Source organism: Martes martes, assembly GCF_963455335.1.
Source record: "Martes martes genome assembly, chromosome: 4".
Classification (NCBI taxonomy): Eukaryota; Metazoa; Chordata; class Mammalia; order Carnivora; family Mustelidae; genus Martes; species Martes martes.
The window spans coordinates 48,304,293-48,330,871 of NC_137891.1; the positions used below are offsets into that span (position 1 = coordinate 48,304,293).

The 26,579-nt window shown below is 35.1% G+C and overlaps 1 protein-coding gene across 2 annotated transcripts in view; it reads left to right on the forward strand.

The window, feature by feature from the left end:
- CNGB3 (cyclic nucleotide gated channel subunit beta 3) overlaps positions 1-26,579 on the forward strand; it is a gene marked incomplete at both ends in the record, with an annotated part of 145,931 nt that overhangs the window by 70,155 nt on the left and 49,197 nt on the right. For both annotated transcript variants that reach the window (XM_080802459.1, XM_080802460.1), the window contains 7 exons: positions 5,612-5,662; positions 8,867-8,953; positions 10,891-10,955; positions 11,765-11,887; positions 18,625-18,766; positions 23,234-23,393; positions 24,823-24,920. In XM_080802459.1, the coding sequence (XP_080658585.1) occupies positions 5,612-5,662; positions 8,867-8,953; positions 10,891-10,955; positions 11,765-11,887; positions 18,625-18,766; positions 23,234-23,393; positions 24,823-24,920 (726 nt within the window). The remainder of the gene's footprint in view (positions 1-5,611; positions 5,663-8,866; positions 8,954-10,890; positions 10,956-11,764; positions 11,888-18,624; positions 18,767-23,233; positions 23,394-24,822; positions 24,921-26,579) is intronic.

The following is a 26,579-nucleotide window of genomic DNA, read 5'->3' on the forward strand; positions in this document are numbered from 1 at the left end:
AAGTTATGTATGCAAAAAGAAGTGATTTAATAAATATTGCTCTAGTAAGCACACCTCAAGTAGTCTGAATAGAATAAGCCAGGTATTATAACACTCATTATTATCACTCAGCATCCTCAGGAGACAACCTGGTATTGTGAGAAAGCACTAGGCTATAAGATTTCTAGGACACAGACTTTACCTTTTTTATCATTGCATGATCAGCACTGAGCACAATACCTGTATGTAATGCAGAAAACAAGTCTTAGGTCTTGATACTTTGGGGAAACCTAACTTAAAAAGAAAAGAAAAGCTGTCATGACCCTTTTAATCAGTGTAGGTTCGCTGTACTGTCCAATATAGTGACCACTAGAGAGACGTGTCTATTCAAATTTAATTTTAATTAAGATTAAATAACATTAAACATTCACTTCTCAGCCACACTATCATTATTTCCAGTGTCCAATAATCACATTTGGGTAAAGGCTACTATATCAGAGAGTACAGAATATTTTCACCATTGCAAAATGTGCTATTAGAGAGTGCTCTAACAATGACCCATCAAGATCTTCACTGAGACAGCCAGACCATAAGTAGGAAGCCACACATCCTGCAGACAGGTGCATATCACAAGCACATAAAACACACCTGTAGTTTTGTGGGTTGTTTTAATTAATATGGTATCTGCTGGCATCTCTTCTATTCACTCTTCCACTTTCCAGGTTTATCACATCCTAATTCTCACCATCAAATGTGCTGGCCTATCTCAGAAACTACCATTCTTACCCTTTAGGAGAAATTATTTTCTCCTAGATTTATTCTCAGTGTTGAGTGAGTTTCATAAGCAATCCAGTCAATCTAACAGAAGAATATGTTTTCACAAGCACATACCCAAATCTCAAAGCCTCTACTCCTCAGCCCCTTCCCCAGCTAACTAGAAGGATGCTTCCTTTCCAACTGATGTCCACTGTAATATCCTCTTCACAATCTCAGTGGTAACTGCACAGAACAGACCCTCCAATGGCTCTGTCACAGTAGGAAGAGAAGATTGAGGGAATACATGGCTCCTTGGGTTCATACATATTCTTGAAAAATAAAGATGGGTTCTTTAATCTCCTGGATATTTTCTTTTGAGTCTACAGACAGTGTTAAATCATCATAAAGCTGAAAGGAGAAGTTTTGGTTATTGTTTTCTTTCAGGAAAAAAAAAATTCCTGAAGAAATCCTCCTATTATTTGAAATCTTTCCTAGAAAGAAATTCTAAAGGCAAGAGCTATAGCTGTAGCAAAAATCTATTCAAAATAGTCCTTATGTGGACTTCAGAGCACTAGTCAGCTCACCAGTACTATCCCCAGAGCTCACTGGCAACTTGATAAATGATGATGGTGGTGTACAAATAAGAAGTAAACAACACACAAAAAAAGAGTGCTAATTTCAACCTCCATTAGATGCACAAGGGGGGAGAAAATCAATGTTTGACAAATGGAAAATGACAAAATCAGTAAGGGGAGACTTATTTTCAATTTTCTAAGAGGCCCTTTACACACAATGGAGTGTTAAAAACAAGAAAAATAACCAATAAAAACACACTCAATGGGCTCTATTTAAAATGCATTATCACACACTACAAATACAGAGCAGGAACTAATTGCTTTGTTTGTTCAAAAGAAATCTAATTGTTTTTTTTAATTCAGAATAGGTGGTGTTAGCCTTTGAAACTTGATTACATTTTGGTAAGACTATGTAAGTCAAGTACCCAAACTGAACATCTGACTACAGTTAGCTATCTATGCTACTTTTGGTACACTGCCAAATTATTCATTCACTCATTCACTCACTCATTCATTCATTCATTCAACAAACATTTATTAAATATCTTCAGTTGCCAGGTATTTCAGGGCTGGAAGATGGAAATATTAATTCCCCCAAGGCCTTGGAAAGCAGGTAAGTAACAAAAGTGCAAAAGGCCACAACAGAGGAAATTAGGAGGGTTTACAAGTTTTGCACAGTATTCATTTGCAATATCCTTCTTCTGAAAATGGTACTACACAAATAGAAGAATTTTGTATCAAAGACCAACAAAAGAGTCTCTTATCTGTAATTTCCTTCATAGACAGCAGAAATAAAGCTGAAAGTGACAATGAGGATTAGAGATATGAGAATCATACCCACAACACCGATAAACCTACCCATCACGATTCATGGAAATGCTCAGTGCTGCCTAGTGACAATGTCAATCAGACCTGATGTTGTAGTCAACCATTTTTGGCACTTAATCTTCTCAGTTACTGTTTAGAAACTGACCTGAAAAAAATTAACCACTCCCTTCTCCATGCTCTGTACATTTTATTCATGCTTCTATTATTTAATTGTTAAATAACAATGAGGCTAGTTATGATGTAGTAGAAACAAACAGACCAGGGTCAAATTCCACCTCTGCAATTTACTAATAGCATTACTTGAAGAAAATAAATGTAACCTTTCATTAAGTACTATCTTTTCATCCATAAAATGGGAATTATAGTGCCCACCTCATAAACCTATTATGAAAATTAAATAAGACAATGTGTATACCTAGGCCAGAGCCTGGAATCTAGAAAATGTACAGTAAGTTGTTAAATGAATCAAATGAACGAATATCCATACATTTAACTTCCCGTAATGTCTCTGATTTGTATCTATAGCTCTCTTTCTTACCTGATAGTAAGTTTCTTGAGTGTAAGGACAGTATCCAATTCATTTCCCTCTCTATCTTAGGAACTCGGAGAGTATATTCAAGAAATGTTTTAAGGGGGGGATAAATGGCAATTTTGGTTCAAGGATCTTCTTTCCTTGAATAATTATTTAATCTGCATTGTAGTTGCTTCAGATGGTATTATTATTTTTGAAACACATCCATCTGTTCTACATGAAATTGTGGCATTTCTATGAATTATTTATCAGAAGAGGTAAGTATAATAGTACCTGTGTAGAGCTTCTTCAAAAACTATCTGTTGGAGGAAGACTTAGGTGCAGTCAGCATATCCTTTCTAAAGTAAGCCCCTCTTGAAGAAATATTGCTTGCATAATGATAAAGCTTAAAAAGAGAAAGAGAATTAAATGGGTAACATTGTTTAAGTAAGTGCCTAATTGTTACCAGTAAACATGCTGGTCGTCATAAAACTGACGACCCCAAATTTAACGATGCCAAATTTATTTAGTACTCCAAAGAAGAGATATTTTAGAATCACTAGATCTCATTTTTATCTAATCAAAAAAGTTTTCATTTCATTTACATTTATTCAATCATAGAATCATAGACAAGCCTGAAAGTAAAGGGATAAAAGTGCTAAAAACATTCTTCCAGGGTTGGAGGAGAGGGTGGTATTTTAACTTTGTAGCACTTGAAATGTTTCTGTCAGTCCCAGATAAGCTTTGAAGGAGCTAACTGATTTTACTCAAGCTTGGTACATGATTCAACTTAAACTTCTATCTATGTCTACCTGTGGTTCAATAAGCCATTGAGTTTCACAGTAAAAATCATTAGAAGATCATGTCTTACATATCTACTAATATATTTCTGTAAGATTTAGTATATATGTATGGGTAAAAATTACAGCCAAAATAGGGTGTGGGGAGCAGGAATTAGGGAGCTGGCTAATCAGTAGTTAACACTGCTCAGCAGAAGTTTAAAACTTCTGAAGTTAGATAGTCTGGATGGTAATTATTAAAAGACACTACTTCCAGGCATCCAGGTTCTAATACTTTGGCCAACTCATTAATAGCAAAAGACTGTTCCTCCCTACCTATAACCAAAATCTAAGAAAGCAAATCCAATATTAGCATTAATTCTTTTAGGTCTGAATGGTAACAAATGCCTCTTAATCTATCACCTATCACATATTTACTGGGCACCTACTATGTATAAGACATTGCTTGCATTAGAAACTGGAAAAACAAGACAAAGATATGGACCTCACCCTCAAGTAATTTAGTACATGAAAGACAGACAAAAGAAAAATGGTAGGGTTTGTAATGGGAGTCATGACAGTGGTAAGCCCTAAGGGTTATGAGGCACAGAGAAAACCATGTGAAGGAGAGGACACCTGGTCCAAATCTTAATGAATGAACTTCAGTTATCTGCACACCTCCACCCCCACTAAAAGGGAACAAAACATATGTTCTAAGCTCTGAAAACAGCATAGGAAAGTCATGAAAGTGAGAAACTCTGATGCTGAATAAAGTGGATGTGGGATGCTGTAGGAGGCGAGTGAGACAGAGAAAGTAGAGCCTTTGTAGACCATGAAAGGGAGCTTGTATTTTTTTTAAGTCATGTGGAATCAGAGGATTTCACATAAATGTTGATTGTTAAGTAATCTGGTTTAGCATGATCATCCAGCTGCCATTATAGAATGGACCAAGGGGAACAAATCTTAGGGCAAAAAGACCCATGCCAAAAGGATAGAATGGACATGAGGAAATTGTACTATATGCTGGCTAATTGAACATAATAATAAAAAATAATAATAATAAAATTGTGGGAAGGAGAATCAGTAGAATTGTTGCTGGATGGATGAGGAGGGCTGAGGGAGAATGCGTGGTCTGGGATCACTGACCGGTATAGATGAGGATGCTCATAGGATTACCCAAGAAGAGGAAGGGTTGGAGGTGGGAAGATAGTTAGGCTAGTGGGGAGTGGAGAATGATGATGAATTCACGTTTGGTGTAAATTAAATGTGAGATAAGCAGCACTGCTAAGTGAAGACAAAAGGCAGTTGCTTGTCCAGGTCAACAGCTCCAGAAAGTGACATTTGGTGGCAGTAGATACTTGTAACCATATAAGTGGATGAAATTTTCTAGGAAGCAAGTATAAAAAGGAAGAGAAGAGAGCGGAGTCCTGGGGAATGTTGACATTTAAATGGCTATCCCTAGAGTCAAAAAAGGACACCAAAAAGTTAGAACTGAAGAAGTAAACCAAAAATAGCATTTCAGAGTCTTTAGAAAGAAAAAGTTTCAGGAACAAATATCCCACCAAATATCAAATGCTTTAAAAAGTTTTATTTATCTTTTTGTTCCTTTATCTATTCATCTACTCAGTAAGTATTTATTGGTTTCCTCATATATTCTAATCACTAGCTATGTACAGTTGCTAAACAAAGTCAACCCTGTCCTGAGATAGATTACCATTTAATGGAATAAACTGATTTTAAATAAATGAGCCAAGAAATACATGTGTGATTTCAAAACACAGTAAATGCCATAAAAGAATGCTAAGTACTATAGAGCATGATCATGAGGAGGATGTTAGTGGCTGACTTCTCATTGGCAGTCTTAATGGAATAAGAGAAATGAGCAAAGGTCAAATTGCCACTAATTTGCCATGGGTTGAGGAGTAAATATGACGGAAAGATGCAGAATAAAGCAATGGAGACAACTTTCTTGAGAAGCTTGAGTATGACAAACAATAGATCAATAGCAAAAAGAAAACAAATGACAAGGGAGATTTTATTCTATTTAAAGAGATAAGAGGATAGAGCATATTTATTGGCTGAAGTTACAAGGAACCAACTGAGAGAAATAAGTATAAATATTTACTAAAGTGAGAAAATAATTGATGAAATTGAGTATAATTAATGTAAATATAACATTTCAGGTGGATTCAAATGAGTTAAAGAGACACTACAGGAGTTCTACAAAGTTTCAGGTAGGTGACTTACTGTTTCAGAATTGTTCAAATAATCCATTACCATTTTGATTTTAAGTCCCATTTATAAATTTCTTTTTTTTTAAGATTTTATTTATTTAATTGACAGACAGAGATTACAAGTAGGCAGAGAGGCAGGCAGGGAGAGAGGAGGAAGCAGGCTCCCCGCGAAGCTGAGAGCCCGATGTGGGGCTCTATCCCAGGACCCCGAGATCATGACCTGAGCCGAAGGCAGAGGCTTTAACCCACTGAGCCACCCAGGCACCCCTATAAATTTCTTTTTTAAAAAATTTCCTTCCATAGCCTTTGTAACAAAATTTATACAGATGAAGTTCTGTTAGGCAAAGGCAAGCCTAAAGTTTTTGCTTCTCAACAATTACATGATAGACTTCCATGAATGTGCAAGTGTGGAATTTAACATTCGGATCTTTATCAAGCACAACAAAATGTTAGCGCTCACATTTAAATTCTGATGAAAACGTCAGTAAGGGAGTATGGAGTATACTTTGTCTTGTCCATACAGAATGCTATCCTCCAATTCATGTAGCATGATGATGTAAAAGTCTAATTTTTTCTAGTCTTATTTCTTTCTTGTTCATATAAACAAAATTTTAAAAAGAAGAAGCAATTACGTCAATAACAAGAAACCTTTCTTTCCTCAAATAACAGTATAATTGTATGGTTTTTTCACTCATAATTATTTATAACCAAGTACTTTGTTATCTTTTATTTGTTCCTCCTAACTATGAGAAATAGAGGTTTGGGAGTTATCCAAAGTTACCCAATATGTATAGGTAAACTGCAACCTCCCATATCAAGAAAAACACTTTTGTGGCCTCAGATTTTGTATAACAGTACAAAGCTGGGGTTAGGTGCCAAATTGTCCCCATTGGTGATCTGTGGTGATTAAAATCTCTTTTAATTTGTTGTTATCTGCACCTAATTTTCTTTGTAAAAAAAATTGCCACATACTTAGATATATTCATAATCTACACTACTTTGATGAACTCCACAAGAGGATGACTATTCTTAAGTGTCACAAAACTTATTCCAAATTCTTAATCATTTTCTTGAATTTGAATAAGTGCAAATTAACTCATATATTTAACTTGGATGTATAATTGTAAAATTTTACACTTAATTGTGGTCACTGCTTTTGAATTCCCTTAACACATCCTGCTTCTCTATAGCATTGTATTATAGCTATTTTTGTGTTTCGTTATTCCACTATTAGATTGTTAACTTCTTGTAGACAGAAACATTTTACTCATTTCAACCTCGACATGTTTTGCAAAGTGCCTTGTACAAAGTTCCGTATTGGTCAGTTCTTACTCAGTTCAACTTTCTACAATTCTATGAGAAATAAATCATCTTTAACAAGTTGCATATTAATGTTTGTAATATCAAACATGAGTAATGACTGCATAGATAATTCCAGTGGGCATTTGAGCAATTGGATACACAACAAGTAAAAAGACCACAATTCTGACGCATTAGTTCTAATAAATTTCTTTTAAAATTTTTAAAAATATAATTGTGATTTGAGCCAGAAAACATGGGTACCGCTCTAGACAAGTCAACAGCTCCATGCTCCTGCTTTCTTGCTTATAAGACCTTATTTTAGTAACTGCTTTGTATACCTCTTAACTTGTTACAAACTCCATATCTGTAAGGTAAAATTAATGAGATTTCAGGATATGATGTAATTTATAAACCAATACTTTCAGTAAGGATTTTTTGGTAATAGCCAATGTGGTTAATTCAAACTGAAAGTTTTATTTCTTTTCAATAGCATGAAGCTATTGTGAAATTCTGATATGTAATTAATTACCTCAACTTTCCCTTTGAATATGTATGGCCTTACAGAAAGCTCTTAACTGTTCCTAAATGTCTTAAATACATTAAATGTTTTTATTTTTTTTGTTATTTTTTTTTAATTTATTTATTTGACAGACAGAGATCACAAGTAAGGAGAGAGGCAGGCAGAGAGAGGAAGGGAAGCAGGCTCCCTGCTGAGCAGAGAGCCCCATGCGGGGCTCGATCCCAGGACCCCGAGATCATGACCCGAGCCGAAGGCAGAGGCTTTAACCCACTGAGCCACCCAGGCGTCCCCATTAAATGTTTTTAAAATGTACTCTGTTTCAAAACCATGGTTTCAAAACCAAGTAAAAATGAGCAAAAATGAATAAATCAATGAAAATGAATAGTTATCTTACATAGAAGAATTTCTTACTGCCATCACTACAATCAAGAGGTGATGTTGCCTTTTCACAACTACCCAGGTAACAGAAAACCAGAATAATTAAATACATGAGAAATTTTAAAAACTTTTTTAGTTATAATAGTACTTTCAAAAGCTTCTTCTCTTGGAGTTACTGGTTAATTGTAAATGAGACTGACCCTTCCCTCTCTCTTATCCTGCACACTATCTAATAGGTGGATTTCATAGCAGTTTATTGTTAGCAGTATCATCCCAAATGGGGAGAAATAGAAAGAACTGAGGCATCTGGATGAACCACCAACAATATAATCAGCCCTGAAAACAGGAGAATAGGATGAAACATAAAAATATACAACTGCAGGGTACCTAGGTGGCTCTGTAGGTTAAGCATTTAAGAGTCTGCCTTCCACTTGGTCATGATCCTGAGGTCCTGAGATCCAGCCCCACATCCGGCTGCCTGCTCAGCTGGGATCCTGCTTCTCCCTCTCCCTCTACCTGCCACTAGCCCTGCTTGTGTGCATTGTCTCTTTCCTTTGTCAAATCAATATATAAAATCTTTAAAATACATATATACAATTGCAGTTAATGTGCAGTGATCTCAAATAAAATCAAGAGTAGACGTGACTTTCAGCCCGAGTCCCATGTTTAAAACACTATTAAAATGTATTTTAACATTAGTAGCCATGCCATCTCTGAAGTGTGTGTGACACTCAACAAAAATTGCAGAAAATGCAGTGCCTAAAGAAAGCTCAGGTGCATGAAGGTAGAAATGAAATACATTGGAAATAGTCTACAAAATAGTTTTCTTATTTTCATGGTGCAAATATACCTTCCAGGGGCACCAGGCATATTACTGAAGGCAATTTTATATTAACAACAAATAATTCATGGTGCCTGGTCAGCTTATATATACATTGATATAAATCAATCCATGTCCAAAAAAGCACATAAACAATACAATTGTGAATGTGTTTTTCCAACAGCTGGATGTTGCATCAGTAATGCCATTTGATGTTTTCTACCTCTTCTTTGGGTTTAATCCAATATTTAGGACAAATAGGATATTAAAGGTAAGATAACTATATTTAATTTTCTTTTATAGTAATGGAAATCTTGAAATGTTTTTAAATGTCTGAAAAGCATAATATTTTTAATTTTTCCCAAACTGTCCATTTTCTGCCCTCATCAATACTATGAATTTTTTTAAAAAGGCAAAACATCATTGTTTCTACTGATGGAAGTTGCTCTTGATTGTTTTATTCTATATCTCACAAGAGGTATTTTTATAATCTATGATAGTAATGCCTTTATACTTCTAAATGCAACTATAATTAGAAAATGAGTCTTGCATAATCTTACATAATAATCTTTCATAATTGTATTCTTTCCCATTTGTCCTTTTTCATTAGACAGTCACTGAATGCCTGGAACACAGGCAGTAAAATGAGAGATTAGGTTACCTCTAAGTTATCTTACTCATCTAAAATTCTATAATTCTAAAAAAAAAAAAAGCTGCAAACACTTTTAATAACAAATTATTTACATATTTGGATACAACTCAAATAGCCACCAACAGAAAACTACTTAAACAAACTGCAGGACGTCTATATAATAGATGACTTTGTAACACAAGAAGTTAATAAATAAAAAGGACTGTTTTCTATTAATTTATACAGGAAGATCTCTAAGGTAAATTGCTAATTTAAAAAAGCTATTTACAGGTAGTTTATAGAACAATACTAATTTTTGTATAACACAAATGGAAAAATATTCCATTTATTTGTATTTACATAAACAATGGAAAATTACCAAAAATGTTTAATAAAAATGGTTAACTGAGGTGAGGATGGGTGACAAGAGAGAAAATCAGAATGAATAGGGGCAGGAGTGGGAGCAAGTCTTTTAAAGGCATATATTTCCTGTTGTGTTTGAATTATGTGAAGGCATTACCTATTCAAAAAGATTCTGAGTCAGAAACATCTTCTAACTCGTAGCTTCATCAGGCAGCTAAAAGAAACCTGAGGAAAGTGAGGAGGTGAAACTTCATGTAAATCTTTAACAATAGCAACAATAGCATATATCCAAAGACAACCTTCATAAAAGGAACACCAAAGATTTTATAAATTTTTGGTGGATTTCTCTCTCACACATTGGGAAGACAACACAACACAACCTGGGGACACAGTGGAAACTGACAACAGCAAAAATAGCAGCAACCAAAAAGAAGCAGCAAATGCTCTTTGTTGGATACATACTTGGGGTTGCATACTTTGTTAAACTTAATATTCATAACTTTATTTATTCCTTCAAACAAATTCATTTTAGAGATAGGAAAATGAGAACAGGGTGGGAAAATGTGCATTTTATCACATATTTTTCTGACTCCAAATTCTTCACTGTAATCAAATTGGCAAATAAACCTCAAGCTGAAGGGGTTTTCCTTCCATGCCCAAGCCCTTAAGGGAAATAGCAACTCTAAATTAGATGCATATATACTCATTGTATCTTTTTGAACAGCGTCAAAAACAGCTAACTAATATTAATATTACCAGACTTTAAATTTTATTGAAATAAATACACATTTAATGCAACTTGCTTAAAAATAAAACTAGTGTTGAGCAACAGGACTTAATATGTATTTATAACTTCAATGGATTATATTATACTTTTCCTATTTTGCTTATATCTTGAGTAGTGCGATTTTAATTATTGTAAAATAGGGTTCTACTAGATGCTTTAAAAAGAAAAAGGGAAGAAATGTTTTTAGGCTTGCTTTTCAACAAGCCTTACAAACAAGACTATAACTAGAGAGTCAAAATTAAATAAAGCAAGAAACCCTGGGAGGTTGGCACCATTCTAAAAGGTAGGGGCCAAAGGAAAATACAACTAAAGAGACTTATGAATGGAATTATTTTCAGTAACAAAGTTTATTTTACATAGTTTTATTTAAATAGATGTATTTAAAACTAACACACTTTTGGATTTCTTTTGTTTGTTTTCTACATAGTACACTTCATTTTTTGAGTTTAATCATCACCTAGAGTCTATAATGGACAAAGCATATATCTACAGGTAAAGTAAACTCAGTACACTTCTGGGGGTGGCAGAGAAAGTAATGGTGCAATAGTTTAGCCAGCATTTGAGAAGAATATGATCTCCCTGCCAAAGAAAACAGAAATTAATAAATAAAAAATAATTAATTAATTAAAATAAATAAAAATAAATTAATAAAAATTCTGCAATTGCAGAATTTTGGCTATATAAAATAAAGGGTTATGTTCTAAAACAGACTTGAATATTTTGAAATGAGATAAAAGCATGAAAATCCTATTAGATTTTAGAAGAATACAGAACTAAAAATAGAATGTATTACCTGTTCCAGTCAGAACAAGTACAGATAAGCGTGCTCCTTCACAAGTTGACTTTGCATCTCTCTCATGACAATTCATTCTAATCCGAATTTCATTCATTTGCTCTCCTGAACTTCACTTGCACAGAGACTTCTAGTCACTATTAATCGTAGCATAAAGTCCCATGAGCTTTTCAGAGATATCCAGTTAAATCAGTCTAGCGTATTTTATGAGACTCAAAGTGGAGAGGTGACCCCTGAGGCATGTCTTTCAGGGGGTTGATTCATACCATCTGTGAAAAGAGAGGAAGGTGTTTTTTTTTTTTTTTACGCTCTGTCAGTCCCAGTCAAGACACTGCAGTTAGAAAACGTGCAATGGCACCATCATTTTATACTGTACTAATGAGAGTTAACAGTTCACAAATTTAAAGCAAGGAGATTCCATGGAGACTTTAAGGAAAAGAAAATGTTAAAATAGGCTGTATTCCAGGAACAACATGAGCCCTTACTTTGCATTTATTCTCCTTGGCAGAGTCATTCGAACAACTGGATACTTGCTGTTTACTCTGCACATTAATGCCTGTATTTATTACTGGGCTTCTGACTATGAAGGAATTGGAACTACTAATTGGGTGTATAATGGTGAAGGAAATAAGTAAGTTTTAATTTGAAGGAAACAATTTTAGGGATTCTTCTTAATTTTTCTGTTTCAGTGTATGTGTTTTCCTAAGCCAGTGTTTTTGGGAAACTATAAATCACAACCCATTAATGGCCAGTAAAAAGTTTTTAGATCAGTTTACTTTTAAGTGAAAGAGAGTAAAGTAGAAGAGAATAGAATAGAAATTATCAGTCTGTCATACCTAAGAGATGTGTGTGTGTGTGTGTGTGTGTGTGTGTGTGTGTATGTGTATCCTGGATTGACCTGAGAAATGCATGGATTATGCATACCCGGATTATGATCAAAAAAGTTTGAAAGCCTCTGCTTTAGACAACTGAGTGGTAAGGTAACTTTTAACAACTTCAATGCTGATTGTTAGTAATGAACAATGTTAATTATTTGGAGGGCAGGTGCAGTAGCTAATTAGTTTACCACTGAAGGGTTTTATGGGTTTATGAGTCAGCTATAACCACTAACTCAATTAAACACTTACAGAGTAACAAGGATCATAAATTAAACTTGACAATTAGATATTCAAGTATCACGGAAATAAAAAAAATTATTTGAAAATCTTAGGGCAGTAGAATTATGATTCAATAGTAACAGCTGGGTTATTTAATAGTGAGATTTCCTTTTGGTAGATACAGGGGTCTGGCATAAAATTAACTCTCCTAAGTTTATGCTCCAATGAAATGACATTGAGCATATTATAAGGTAATGTCCTTAATGGAAAAGGGCAGGTCCCAGCATGACTTTGAAGAACAACTCACAGCAGCCTTCGGAAGGAAAGCAATTATAGGATAGAGCAAAGAGAGTGAAAATACCTCACAAAATTACACACTACCTAGAGTGAGCGGGATGTGTGTGAGGGATTATAACAACAGTCTTTGAACTTTTAATCAGAATTGATTTTAGAAATTTGAAGTCAGAAGACCCATTGATTAGGAAAACATACACATATGCGTACACACACACACAGAATAACTATTCCTGGAAAGTTTATAATCAAATCTATTAGTAATTCCATTTAGAAGATGTAGTTTTTAAAGGTTTTATTTATTTATTTATTTCTCAGACAGAGAGAGACACAGAGGCAAGCAGAGGGAGAAGCAGGCTCCCTGCTGAGCAAGGAGCCCAATGTGGGACTTGATCCCAGGACCCTGGGATCATGACGTGAGCTGAAGGCAGACGCTTAATCAACTGAGCACTTTTATGTATTTTTAAGATAATTTTCTTTTGGCAGTTATTAATATACTTACTATTCCTCAAAGTTTTCAGACACCACCTTCTATTACTATGCCCCTTCCATTACTTCATATTATTCTGTGACCTCATAAGCCCAATGCGTTTTTTACTTAGCTGTTTTGATGATGTCTGATGACCTATAAAGTGAAGGTTGTTTATGAGGTCACTGGATTTACATACTTTGCCATCATTAGAATTAGGCAGCAAATTGTGGGTCATAAGTGAAGTATTGTGAACATTTAAAAAAAGAGTCAAATTTAATACCATTCCATTAATCCTCACCACAATAACATACCTATTCATTTTAATAGAAGTCAAAAAGTCATTTCAATTATATTGAATAGGCATCCTTCATTCAACTGCAAAACTTGATAAAGAAGAAGAAGGTTTAGCTCAAAAGAAAAACATACGTAGTTAAGGTTATTTGTACCCCAAAATATCCCCAGTATGCCTTTGTTCTTTGTCCATATGTACCATAGTTTACTTATTTATGGGCCTAAATTTCCCAGCGTCCAGAAATGTCTTAACCAAAAAAAAAAAAAAAAAAGAGTTAAAAAAAAGTAAAAAAAAAAAAAAAACAAGCAAAGCTGTCATGGGAATCATGGCTTTAGACAGGGTGATGAAGGAATCAAAATTACTATGCCTTAATGCTGGGGAAATTTAGGAAGACTTACCTCCCTTCATTCTACACATGAGAAAAATGAGACCAAGGTAGATGAAGGTATTTTTTCACGGTGTCCTATACTTCAGGTTAGACACTAGCAAAAGAAAAGGAAAGAGAAGGGAAGGGAAGGGAAGGGAAGGGAAGGGAAGGGAAGGGAAAGGGAGGGGAGGGAATGGGGGAAAGGGAGGGGAGGGGAGGTAAGGGAAGGGAAGGGAAAAGTTCATCAAATAATATACTTAAGATTTATGCTTTTATTGTATTTTCAAAATTTAAAAATAACTCTATACAAATATTGAACTCTGGTTAATATATTTGTTCTGAAGCACTGTATTTAGAAGGAAGTGCTTACTGTCTGCAAATTACTTTGAAATGCATCCAAAAAATAAGATGGAAAAGAAAAGAAAATGAATTGCTGAATGGAGAATTGGAGGGATATGTGACAAAGTAGGTAGAGTAAAATGTTTATAGTAGAATCTAGGTGTTCACTATAAAAGGTGGGGATTCACTATAAAATTCTTTCAATCCTTTTGAAAGGGAAGGGAAAAGAAAGGAAGGGAAGGGAAAAGAAAGAAAAAGGGAGGGAGGGAGGAAGAAAAGAAAGAAAAGTCTTTACACGAGACACTATATACCCTTTGGATGTAACAAAACACCAGAACAGCAATGAGCTCAGTGGACCAGAAAGAAGATGAAAGCCATCTGGCAGCACAACAGGGAAGAGTCTGCAAGTGGATTCCACAGATGTGCTCACAGATGCAGTCTTCCTATGTTCTTATTTCAGTAAGTCTAGGTGTGCATAACCATTCACTTATTCTTTCATATCATTCAACAAATATTAGTAAACTCTTATTGTGCTAAGTCCATAAATACCTTTGTGGAACTTACCTTCTAGTGAGACCATTCTCCCTCATACCCAGTACATCCAGTGATAAATTTATAGAAATGTGGGACTAAGGTGGATAGCAGTAGTTAAGAAGGTCCACTCACAAAGTATTAAATTAGATACTTTTAAAAGTTACATGTTCCACTGTACATCCACCACAAAGGCTAAAAATTAAAAAGACTGAAAATGTCAAGTGTGAGGGTAAGAACAAGAAACAACTGGAATGCTCATATATTGTTGGAGAGAATGCAAAATAACAACCACTTTAGGAAAAGATCTGACAGTTTCTTTTACAATTAAACATACAACTTACACGTTGTATGTAAGTGATAAATCTCTAGATTCTACCCCTGAAACTAATGTTATGCTGAATGTTAACTAACTGGAATTCAAATAAAAACTTGAAAAAAATGTACCTTACAAACAAAAATTCAAGCCTAAATATTTACTCAAGAAAAATTAAAATATGTGTCCATTATAAACTTATATAAGTACATTGAAGAATGTTTATTCATAACAACCAAAAACTTGAGACAGCCTAGGTGTTCATACATAGGAGAGTAAACAAACTGTGCTATATTCATCCAATGGATTCTACTCAGCAATAAAAAAGCAAAAACTGTTTTTACATACAACAACATGAATAAATTTCAAAATCATTATCCTGAGTGAAAGACATCTTACAGAAAAGTGTACATATGGTATAATTTCATTTATGTGGAATTCTAAAATGCAAAACTCATCTCTGGTCGAAAACATTAGAAGAATGTTGGCCTCCAGGAAAAGGAATGACAGAACTTTCTAGAGAGATGGAAATGTTCTCTATCTAGATAAGTATTTGGGTTACACAGAAATATATATTTGTCAAAATTCATCAAATAATATACTTGAGATTTGTGCTTTTATTGTATTTTCAAAATTTAAAAATAACTCTATACAAATATTGAACTCTGGTTAATATATTTGTTCTGAAGCACTGCATTTAGAAGGAAGTGCTTACTGTCTGCAAATTACTTTGAAATGCATCCAAAAAATAAGATGGAAAAGAAAAGAAAATGGATTGCTGAATGGAAAATTGGAGGGATATGTGACAAAGTAGGTAGAATAAAATGTTTATAGTAGAATCTAGGTGTTCACTATAAAAGGTGGGGATTCACTATAAAATTCTTTCAATTCTTTTGTTTGAAAGATCTTATAAAAAAACATGTTGGAGGGAGGTTTCATGTCATGTTTGTTTCACAGAAGAATTTCTATTTTCACACTAAGTGTTTTTTATGGTTTTATGTCAAATTCTGCCTTACTGCTCTAACTTGGAACTATATGTATACAGCCTATTAGATACTTCATGTATTAAATCAGCCAGATAGAATCTCCTTGAAAAGATCTATCTTCCTACCATGTTAATATTAGAGGTGGACACACTTGACTAATTAAGCTAATCCTAGAAAAATCAATAAGGTGCCATCTAATTAAATTACAAATCTTACCTCTGGTTGTGCATGTCTGAGTATATGAGACATGACTGAGAAAAGATCCAAAAATAAACCTTAAAGCATTAGGGCAGAAAACTTCCAATTAACATAGCAGACTATTTTGTACACAAAAAAATAATAGTTCAAGGCTAACACTTCAGATTCAAAAAATCAATGTCTATATCTCACATTTGATTCTTTTCTAACATCCATAAATAGAAAATGAAAGTAATTCGTATTTATTCCTGCTAACACTGTAGTGACTTTGAAGGGGAAGTAATCCCAACATTTGTAATGGAGTTGGCCATGTAGGGAGAGAATCTAGAACCTGTCCCACTCTTGGGCAGTATTGGGTTCAATGTATTTCCTTAATTTAAAGAGACCCACAAGTCCTAGGCCTGTGACCAAACAAAATCAGTAATTGGAAATTATAAATTGGAATTTTAAAAGTTAAAATGCAATCTATAAAATTAATTCCATACTTCTTCAAGGTGGTTCTCTTTGACATCCAGTTCACTGTAATGTTAACAAGTCCAAAGAAGTCTGCTAGAAAAGAATTACAGAGTGGTAATATTTTTATTCTCTTGGCACAGTGGTTTCAAATCTTCCCAAAGAGTTAATTATTTTTCTGTTCCTACATCTGGCAGCTTAAAAAAAAAAAAAAGAAAGAAAGAAACTCATGTCCTTCAGAAGGTATTGAATTTCAAAATAAGTGATTTCTTTCTAGATCTGCTTTTGAATAGTGACATTAACTGCAGTTTGATTCTTTGCAAACCTCCAACTCCCTACTGTTTAAAAATCTGAAAACTATAAACTTTTTCACAAGAAAAAGACCACCCTCGTTCAAAGACTAATACACAATTACTTGAAGTGCAAATATTTACATGGCACACGTAATAAAAGAAATAAAAGCCAGACTAGGACCAGAATTCTGTAAAAAATACTGCTTTTCTGTGTCTACCCTGGAAACTAGAACTGCTAGTTGGAATCCACAAAATCCAGTGCCTCCCCGCCGCAATATATGGAGATGTTGTGTCTATATAGCAAATTTTTCTTCAAGGATTCAGTGGGAATAGCTGATTCAGACCATGTTATCAGAGCTATATGAAATATATCAAGTACTGTACCTAATGCACAAAAATTATAATAAATGTACAATGAGGTTGTAATACCAACTTTCATTCCTACCTTACTACAGACTCTATGAAACCCTTAGCCAAATGTAGCTAAGTCAATCTTATATGTTCTGTCCTAATCTTTAACATATTCTTTTCTGCTGCCTTGATTTCTAATTCTCTTCCTATCTGGGCTATATTGATCCCAGTCTCTCCACTTGCAATTGTTCAAGTACAAAATCTTTATCAAGTATATTTCTAAACTTGATTATTATAGTAATCGAGTATATCATTATTATACCTGATTTTCTTCAATACTAAATTTCTAGATGAATTACATATTACACCCAAGAGAAATTTCCCTTTCAATGTTGAGGTCAGTATGCCTCTACCTCTGTTATGGTTATATATTCAATAATTTAATAAGTATGGTTAGAAAAAAGAGAGGAGGAATATATCTGCTCTATTTTCTATCAGTAAAAATAAGTGTATCTAAACTATAAAGGCTCCCCAATCTTTATAAATATCCTCGATCTCATAAATCACTAGTGTGGTAGTTTAAAGATGCCCTCAAATTCTTTGCTGCTCCTCTCATTGTAAGAATTCTGTAAAAAGTACTGCTATCCTTTCCCTCAACTCTGTAACAAAAGATTAAGACATTATGGAACTTCTAAGTTATAAGAAAACTTATAGCTACTGAGCTGCTAGAGCCACCATGTAAGAAGCCCATCTACCCTGAGACTGCCATGCTATGAGGAAGTTCAAGCTAGTTGTACTGAGAGGCTGCTTGAAAAGAGGATAGCCAGACAGACCCATCCATCCTAACCAATCCAGCCAAGGCTCAGACATGTGAGAGAAGAAGACACCTTGGGCATTCCAAACAAACATAATGTGTAGAACAGAGGAACCCAGTCAACAGTTAGAATCAAGGCCCCAGGTATTTGGCCTCAATAAGTCTGCCCAACTATCTCCAGTCATTAAAGTCACCCCAGCTGAGGGTCTACTCATCATGGAGCATTAATGAGCCATCTATGTTGGGTTTTACACGAATATCCAATGACAAATTTATAAGTCCTAATAAAATAGTTGTTTCATAACAGTAAATTTTGGGGTGATATTTTGCAGCAAGAGATAAGCAGAACAGCTAGTAAACACCCTCCATTGGGGCTAATTATTTAGCCAATTCATAATATTTATCAAGAAGTTTGTTAATAACATGGTATTTGCTAATGCTTCCTATAGAAAGAAAATCATGCTTAGGAGGAAATGTGTTATAACTTAGTAGTAATCTATACTCCCAAGCATAGTGGTTTTTTAATGTAATAGTAAAAGGCAAAATGTATGTTTTCTTTTCACAGGTATCTGAGGTGTTATTACTGGGCTGTTCGAACTTTAATTACCATCGGGGGCCTTCCAGAACCACAAACATCATTTGAAATAGCTTTTCAACTGTTGAATTTTTTTTCTGGAGTTTTTGTGTTCTCCAGCTTAATTGGTCAGGTAAATAGAGATGTGAATCCCTAGATACGTAATGGTACAATTTTTGAAAATCTAATAAGTCTTTATAATTTTACAAAAGAAAAATCAAAATCCATCTAGTGCTTTCTTTATTTTTACTAATGTTCATCTATTTTAATGAATTGGAGGAAGATGTGAATGAGCCAACATTGCCTTTCAATTTTTAAACTGTTTTATCTCTCAGAAGACCTATCCACAGTGAGTGCCATGTTAGACTCAGAGAAAATCAAGTTTCTAAATTGACTTCTTGGAATTTCCTGAAAAACTTTTAAATCTCCCTTCTTTAATTAAACTTCAAGTATTGTCATACAGTCCCTAGATTAAAATCAACTTCAGAGGTTACTTAAACCAGAGGCTACTAAATGCCATCTAAATATATTTAATTAATAAGTCATTGGCTCATAAATGCTTACTATGACATCTCTTTGTCCTTATTCTCAAGGAATCACAGTCTGGTAAGAAAGTAAAACAATTGCAAATAACTATTGTAAGATAGTTGGCATTTGCAAGGCATAGAGTCCAGTATCTTTGTGGACTCCCAAATTTATAAGAAATAAAAACCTGAAGAGCATAGCATTCTTCAAAGGTTTACTTCCTTGGGAAGTACTTCATATACCATATGTTTGAGAACAAAAAAGTCATGTTGAGCTTCGTGTCCTGGGTAAAGAGTTAGGCAAAATCACAAAATGACTATCATCATTAGATACATCATTAGTTCTTACCACACTCACTGTGGTATGAATAAGTCCCATGCTTTAACACAATTTAGCAATAAAAACTATTTTTATAACATTTGAGGCTGACCACAATAGTCAAAACTCAACTCCTACAGCCATGAATATCAGGGCCTGCTATCCATGGTAAGTACAAAAAGAAAGTTTGAAATCTCTGTATTAGTTCAGAATAGGGAAGTTTCCCAGAAGAATGTATTTGCAACATCTTAAAAAAAAAAAAAAAAGATAGGATCCAGTAGTTATAGACAGGTAGTCCAATCAATCAGAAACTCTGTGAAAGATGGCAATGATAAAACACAAGCGTATTTGAGGAAATAGAGTACAGAATGACCAGAGTGAATGATGCTTATAAATAGGTTAGAGATGTACCTAAGGACAAAATATTTTAAGGGCTCCAAATATTAAAGATACTGAACTTTATCTTAGCGGCAATAGGAAGTCAGCCAATGGGACATTTTGAACAAAGGAGAGATTCAGGAAGATTAATCAAAATATAATATGAACTGGAGGACATGATACTGTTTTTTAAAGTAGGTTTAATTCCAGACTGTTGTGAAGGTTTTTTTGGGCAACCATCTTGGGGGAAGCTCATTATGGGGGTCAGATAAACGATGTGAAATAAAGAAATTACATTTTTATTGCAAAAAAAGAAAGTAGGTTTTATTATGGGGCGCCTGGGTAGCCCACTTGGTTGAGCATCCAACTTTTGATTTTGGTTGGGGTCATGATCTCAAGGTCCTGATCTCAGGGTCATGGGATCAAGCTCCACATTGAGGCTGGAGATTCTCTCTCTATATTTCTCCCTCTGACCATCCCCACCACTCTCTCTCTTTTTCTTTCTCTCTCTCTTTCTCTCTCTCTCAGGCACAAATAAACAAATAAATCTTTAAAAAATGAAGTATGTTTTATTATTATTTATGTATGGTGAGGCCAACAAATCAGGAGACAACTGACCTTGAAAAGATAGTTTGTTATACAAATAGACCCAAAAAAGAAGGGTCACAACATGCCAAAGGGCCACGTGGGGAAGCACCAGGGAAGGAACAGGTGAAGCAGGGTAAGCAGATTTAGGATTGGCTAGTTTAGAGAATTTTCACAGGTTCTGGGGAGTAGGGACTCTCTCTGTTGGCTGGTACTTGGCTGTGGGGTAATTAGGTGGATCAAGTGAATAGTAGCCTGGAATATGAGAGTCCAATAAAGAAGACTGTTGGACATATAGCCTCTGGATTGGTTACTTTGTCTATGAAAGGTGTACTCCCAGTGGAGTTGTTTGCTATCTCTAGGAATTAGCTAACTCTGGGAGAGATAGTACCAGATATCAAAGCATCAAAATACAGAAAATTTTAAAATATGGTTAAAAAGATATATAGGGATATGGGCAACTCAAGGCTGAACATGGTAACAGAGTGGAGAGAGAGATTGTAAAGGAAACTCTAGAAAATATTTAGGTTTGGGGAAAAAACATAAGCAGTTAAAAACTGTAAGTATAAATATCATCTTAATGGCTTAATCATTGCATCGACAATGATTGGAAATGGAAAGCTGGTTTAGAGAGAAATGCAATTAATTTGAACATAAATAACAAAAATCTTAATATTCCATAGTTTCTCATAAAAATCTGTGTGAGGTAGTCATATCCCCTGCTGTCTTACTTTTATACATGAAGCAACTCCAGTTTAAAGAGATTAAAAGGGATCCCTAATTCCTACATGTAATTCACAGTTGTATTGATAAAGTCATACAATATTGTTAGTAATAGTAAAATTTTAACATGTATTTAGCACTTACTATGTCCAAGGCAATGTCTATAAAATTAAAAAATTGGATCTTGCTCCTATTAAATTTTCTTGCTACTCTGAATATGGTCTTTGGACTAAGAGCAGAAGAGCCACTTGGAAAATTTAGATTTCAGACCTCACCCCAGAACTAGGGAGTCAGAATCTGCAATTTAACAAGATCTTAAGGTGATTTATATACACATGAAAGTTTGAGAAGTGTTGCTTTACACACCATACCACATCTTCCTCTACATTGAATTTGAGGTTCCAACAGGAACAGAAAGAAATATCAAGCCACTGAGAATGTAGTACTAGAGTCTCCCCGCCCCCACCACAAAAAAAGAGTGAGAAAGGAGATACAGATTTGTGTCTTAAACTCTCATAGTAAACACAAGATGTTGAGGAAAACAGTTAAAAACAAAAAAGGGACTGGGACACAATCTCCATTTATTCAAAATTCCCACATATAACCACACCAAGTACTACACCCTGAACCTCATGATGACATTTTAACTACAGTATTCTATTCTCTGATACAACTCATAGAGACTAACATTTTCTCCCCCTAATCTGGAACACATCATGGAACGCATGTCTTCTCACCAATGCTACCAAAACCCAACACTGCTGAAGGATAGCGCATAAACCATTCAGATTACTGTCACTATAATTTCTGTGTCCTCAACGTTGATCAATAATGCTCTTAATTATCCTTAGCTCCCAATTTAAAACTCTATTAAATCTCCAAACCCAGCCACTAATACTCTAATTCTCATGGCCTTCGGTGACTTGGTAATGTGTTCCACCTGTCAAGAATGGCTTGTAAAAAGGAGGTCTAGTAACTGAGGTTGTGAAGGGTATTTAGAATAGCGCCAAGGAGTAAGTCAGGGACTGAAATAGATGTATCCAGTTGGACTCTCTGCATAGCTCCTCAGCAGATACTTTTGATAAGAAGAAAAATCCATTGACAAGAAGAAAAATCCATTGACTCTAAAAGTATAAACTGAGGAAGGCACCACAATAAAAGAGCCATTTGAAGTAGACCTCAAAAGAATGAGTAGTTTTTCTACAAGCAGAAAAGGCTCAGCTACTAGAATGAATGAGCAAAGTCTCAAGAATGTAAAAGTGAGACCCTGGTTTTCCTCCGTATTATAAACCCACAGTCAAAGCAAATTTACAACCACTTGCTTCCCTCTATGTGAGAGGAAGAGTCAAGCTATATATCTTTTTTGTGCTGAGACCTTAAAGATCAGCTTTTAACCTAGAGTGGGTTTTTATGGCTGAGTTATAAACATCCAAGAACTAAAACCTGACAGTTCCTTAAGTATTGTCACAGCAGTAGATGATGCTTCAGTAATTTCAGCACATTTCAACTTCTGCTGAATACTGTGCCTTAAGCATGATGAGATTTGATTTTATCTGTCTAAACAACACAAAGGGAAGTACAGAGGTTGCAATTTCATGATGAATTGAGTCCATAAAGCCAGACACACTGGATAATCTATGAAGGATGCTTTCAAAGTGAGACTCACAAAAGTGGACTAGACATTCTACCAGGTAATTGCTCAACTTTCTTTGTGTATACCTTGAATAAGCACAAACTGTGTAATTTTTAAAATACCAACTAGCATCTTTGCAGTAATATACAAGTTTGCAAAGAAGATTGGGTGCCGTCACATGCATTATGTGACTGAGTCTTCATGAAAACTTCACACGGTAAGACAGGTCCTATTGTTGTCCTTATGGGGTCAGAGGGAGGATATGATTTGCCCAATGTTTTATATAAATGGTTGAAATTAAGATTCAATATCAGTGTGTTAAAAATGAAGTAGAGCTTTGGAGTGGAATGTAACATAAAAACTCATAATTCAACTGGGCTTTTAGTAACTCTTGCAGGTCCTCTGCCAGGTGTGAAATGACCATATTTGTGGTTTTAGATGCAAGATGTAATTGGGGCAGCTACAGCCAATCAGAACTACTTCCGAATCAGCATGGATCAGACTATTTCCTACATGAACACTTATTCCATTCCTAAGACTGTGCAGAATCGAGTTCGGACTTGGTACGAATATACGTGGGACTCCCAAAGAATGCTAGGTAAGCAAGGCAAATTACCAACTAAATCCCTATATAGCATGTCCCTATAATGCAAGTTCTATAAGTTAGAAGCAGAAACTAATTGGATTTGAGCAAAAGATTGGAAAACAACTAAATGATCTTTAGAGTATTAGTTTAATACCATGAGATTTTCTTTCACATATCCAAACATAACTTACCAGTTATGCAAATGCTGAAAAAGCTATTCCTGAGGATGTGTCAAGTGAGGAAGAACAACAAAAGAAGCACTAGCAGGTTCCTTCCTTCTCTCTAACTGTAGATACTGCTCCAACTCCTTGGTTTAAGAGGGAACTAAGGACAGTCCTTGGAAACAAGGAGTTGTGTTTTTATAGAAAGGATATTCATATTTAGAATCAATATTGGAATCAAAATAAGGATATATCAATTTTTTTTTCTAAATGGTTGTAAGGAAACATCAAAAATGATAAACTCTCAGAAATTTGTACCATACTAGAGACTAAGAGTGGACAGATTTGTTTATGGAACATTTTATCAGCCTGAAGGTCCATCATTAAATTCACATACAGAAAAATCATTAATGTATTTGCATTCTTCATTGAGTTAATAAGAAAGTAAATAACAATAATTTGAATTTACTCAGCACATTTCTTTTTTTTTAATAGAATTTTTTAAAGATTTTATTTATTTGACAGAGAGAGACACAGTGAGAGAGGGAACACAAGCAAGGGGAAGTGGGAGAGGGAGAAACAGGTTTCCCACTGAGCAAGGAGCCTGATGTGGGACTCAATACCAGGACCCCGGGATCACGACCCAAGCTGAAGGCAGATGCCTAACGACTCAGCTACCCAGGCACCCCAGCACAGTTCCTTTTAGATTTCATTCCCAGCTGAGCCATCTAGCAATTATGCATAATTGAAAAAGTCACTTACAATCTCTCTGAATCTCAGTTCTTTTTTTGTTTCTTTTTTCTGCAAAGCAGGAATGAGAACACTTACCCTTACGGTTGTCACAAGGGTCAAATAAGATAGTGACAGAGCTCAGTGAGCTTTCAAATGCCACATGGTAGTCATTATAACTTGCCATCTTCAGGATATTAGAGCTGGCATCTACAGAATCAAGACAAAAACTAGATCCTTTTTCCATTAGGTTGTTCACTAGCCATAATCACTGAACTTTACATCTTAAGCTTCAGTAAACACAATGTCCTGAAACTATTCAGAACTATTATGTCATCAATAGTTAAAATACTTCTTTTCCCCATGAAAGTGATAGTGTGATTGTGATACATATGTATGTCCAATAGAAGTAATAAAAGTATAGAATTTGATGCAGCTATCTATAAAAAGAGTTGGCACTTTATTTCCTTAATTTTTAAAATCTCTCTTACACTTATGTGATTTTTTATTAATTATTCTGCTTGTGGGTTTCTGTGCTTGTCTTTGTAAAGATGAATCTGATCTGCTCTGCACCCTGCCTCTCACCATGCAGTTAGCCCTCACCGTGGATGTGAACCTCAGCATCATCAGCAAAGTTGAGTTATTCAAGGCGAGTGCTTTTACAATGAATACAAAAACACCATATCAATTTCTCCATGAAGTCAAAGCTCTTGCTGTATGTGGCATTTATTATTTTTATTGCCTTATGTTTTAACAAAATCAACAGTCTAGAATTTATGTGGAGTTAGATTCAAATAATCTGTGGGTCTGTCTTCAACAGATGACTTATTCTTTAGAAGCCACTCTCTCCTAATTGGTGTCAGAAAAGACTTCTTCAGGCTCTTCTTGAATTAATTTAAATATAATTAAACTCTGTCTTTGCTACTATGCACGCCATTTCCCATTTATGAATGTACCTTGACAATGCGTGACAAACCCCAAATTAGCTCTGGATTGGCCTGACGCTCAGAGAATTGTGCCTAACCATGTCTTCTATTACCAATGTTTTGGATTTAGAGTTTTTAGATGGCCAAATTCAAATTTAGAGGCTTTTTAAAGATTTTATTTATTTATTTGATGGAGAGAGAGATCATAAGTAGGCAAAGAGGCAGGCAGAGAGAGAGGGAAGAGGGGAAAGCAGGCTCCCCACTGAGCAGAGAGCCCGATGCAGAGCTCTGTTCCAGAACCCTGAGATCGTGACCCAAGCCGAAGGCAGAGGCTTAACCCAATGAGCCACCCAGGTGTCCCTAGAGACTTTTTTTTTCTTTTTGTAGAAAAAAGTGTATGACAGAAATTTTTTTCTTTTGGATGGTTGTTTTTTTTTTTTAAGATTTTATTTATTTATTCGACAGAGAGAAATCATAAGTAGGCAGAGAGGCAGGCAGAGAGAGAGGAGGAAGCAGGCTCCCTGCTGAGCAGAGAGCCCGATGTGGGGCTCGATCCCAGGACCCTGAGATCATGACCCGAGCCGAAGGCAGAGGCTTTAACCCACTGAGCCACCCAGGCGCCCTCTCTTTTGGATGTTTTTAATTTTACCATCCTCACCTCTTCTTATTGCACTGTACTGCATATAAGCTTTTCTCATTAACATTTAATTCTGCCTGTAGTGTTCACTGATTCATCTATTCAATTATCTGTTCATTCTGTTCATTCAATGGCATTTATTAAGTTCCTACTATGTTTCGGGCATCATTTTAGCCACTGGGAATACAACAGTTGAAAACAAATACTTGCACACATAGAGCTTAAATCCCAAAAGAGGGGGATTAAAAAATAAATATTAAAAATAAATAAATAAATAATAAATATGAAACATGTTTGGAGGTGATAATGCTATGAACAAAATTGAACAGGCTAAGGAATATGAGAATGGTACCAGTCAAAAAAGGCTGCTCTAATGAAATGCAACTGAGTATTTAAGCAAAAGACTGCAAGAGGCAAGGAAGTGAAGTGTGCAGATATTGGGGAAGGAAGGAAGAGATGGACAGAAGGACAATATTATAGGAGGATAGACAGAATGAGGCCCTGAGTCAGGAGCATCCTAAAGAAGCCAGAATAGCTGAAGCAAAGGTAGAGTGATAGGAAGAAAATAGTCAGAGCCACAGTAAAAGAAAGGGAATCTGGGGCATCAAGGTGGCTCAGTGAGTTGAGCTTCCAACTCTTGATTTCAGCTCAGGTCTTAATCACAGGGTGTTGGGATCAAGACCTATGTCAGGCTCTACGCTTAACACGAAGTCTGCTTGCTCCTCTCCTTCCCGCCTGTCCCTAC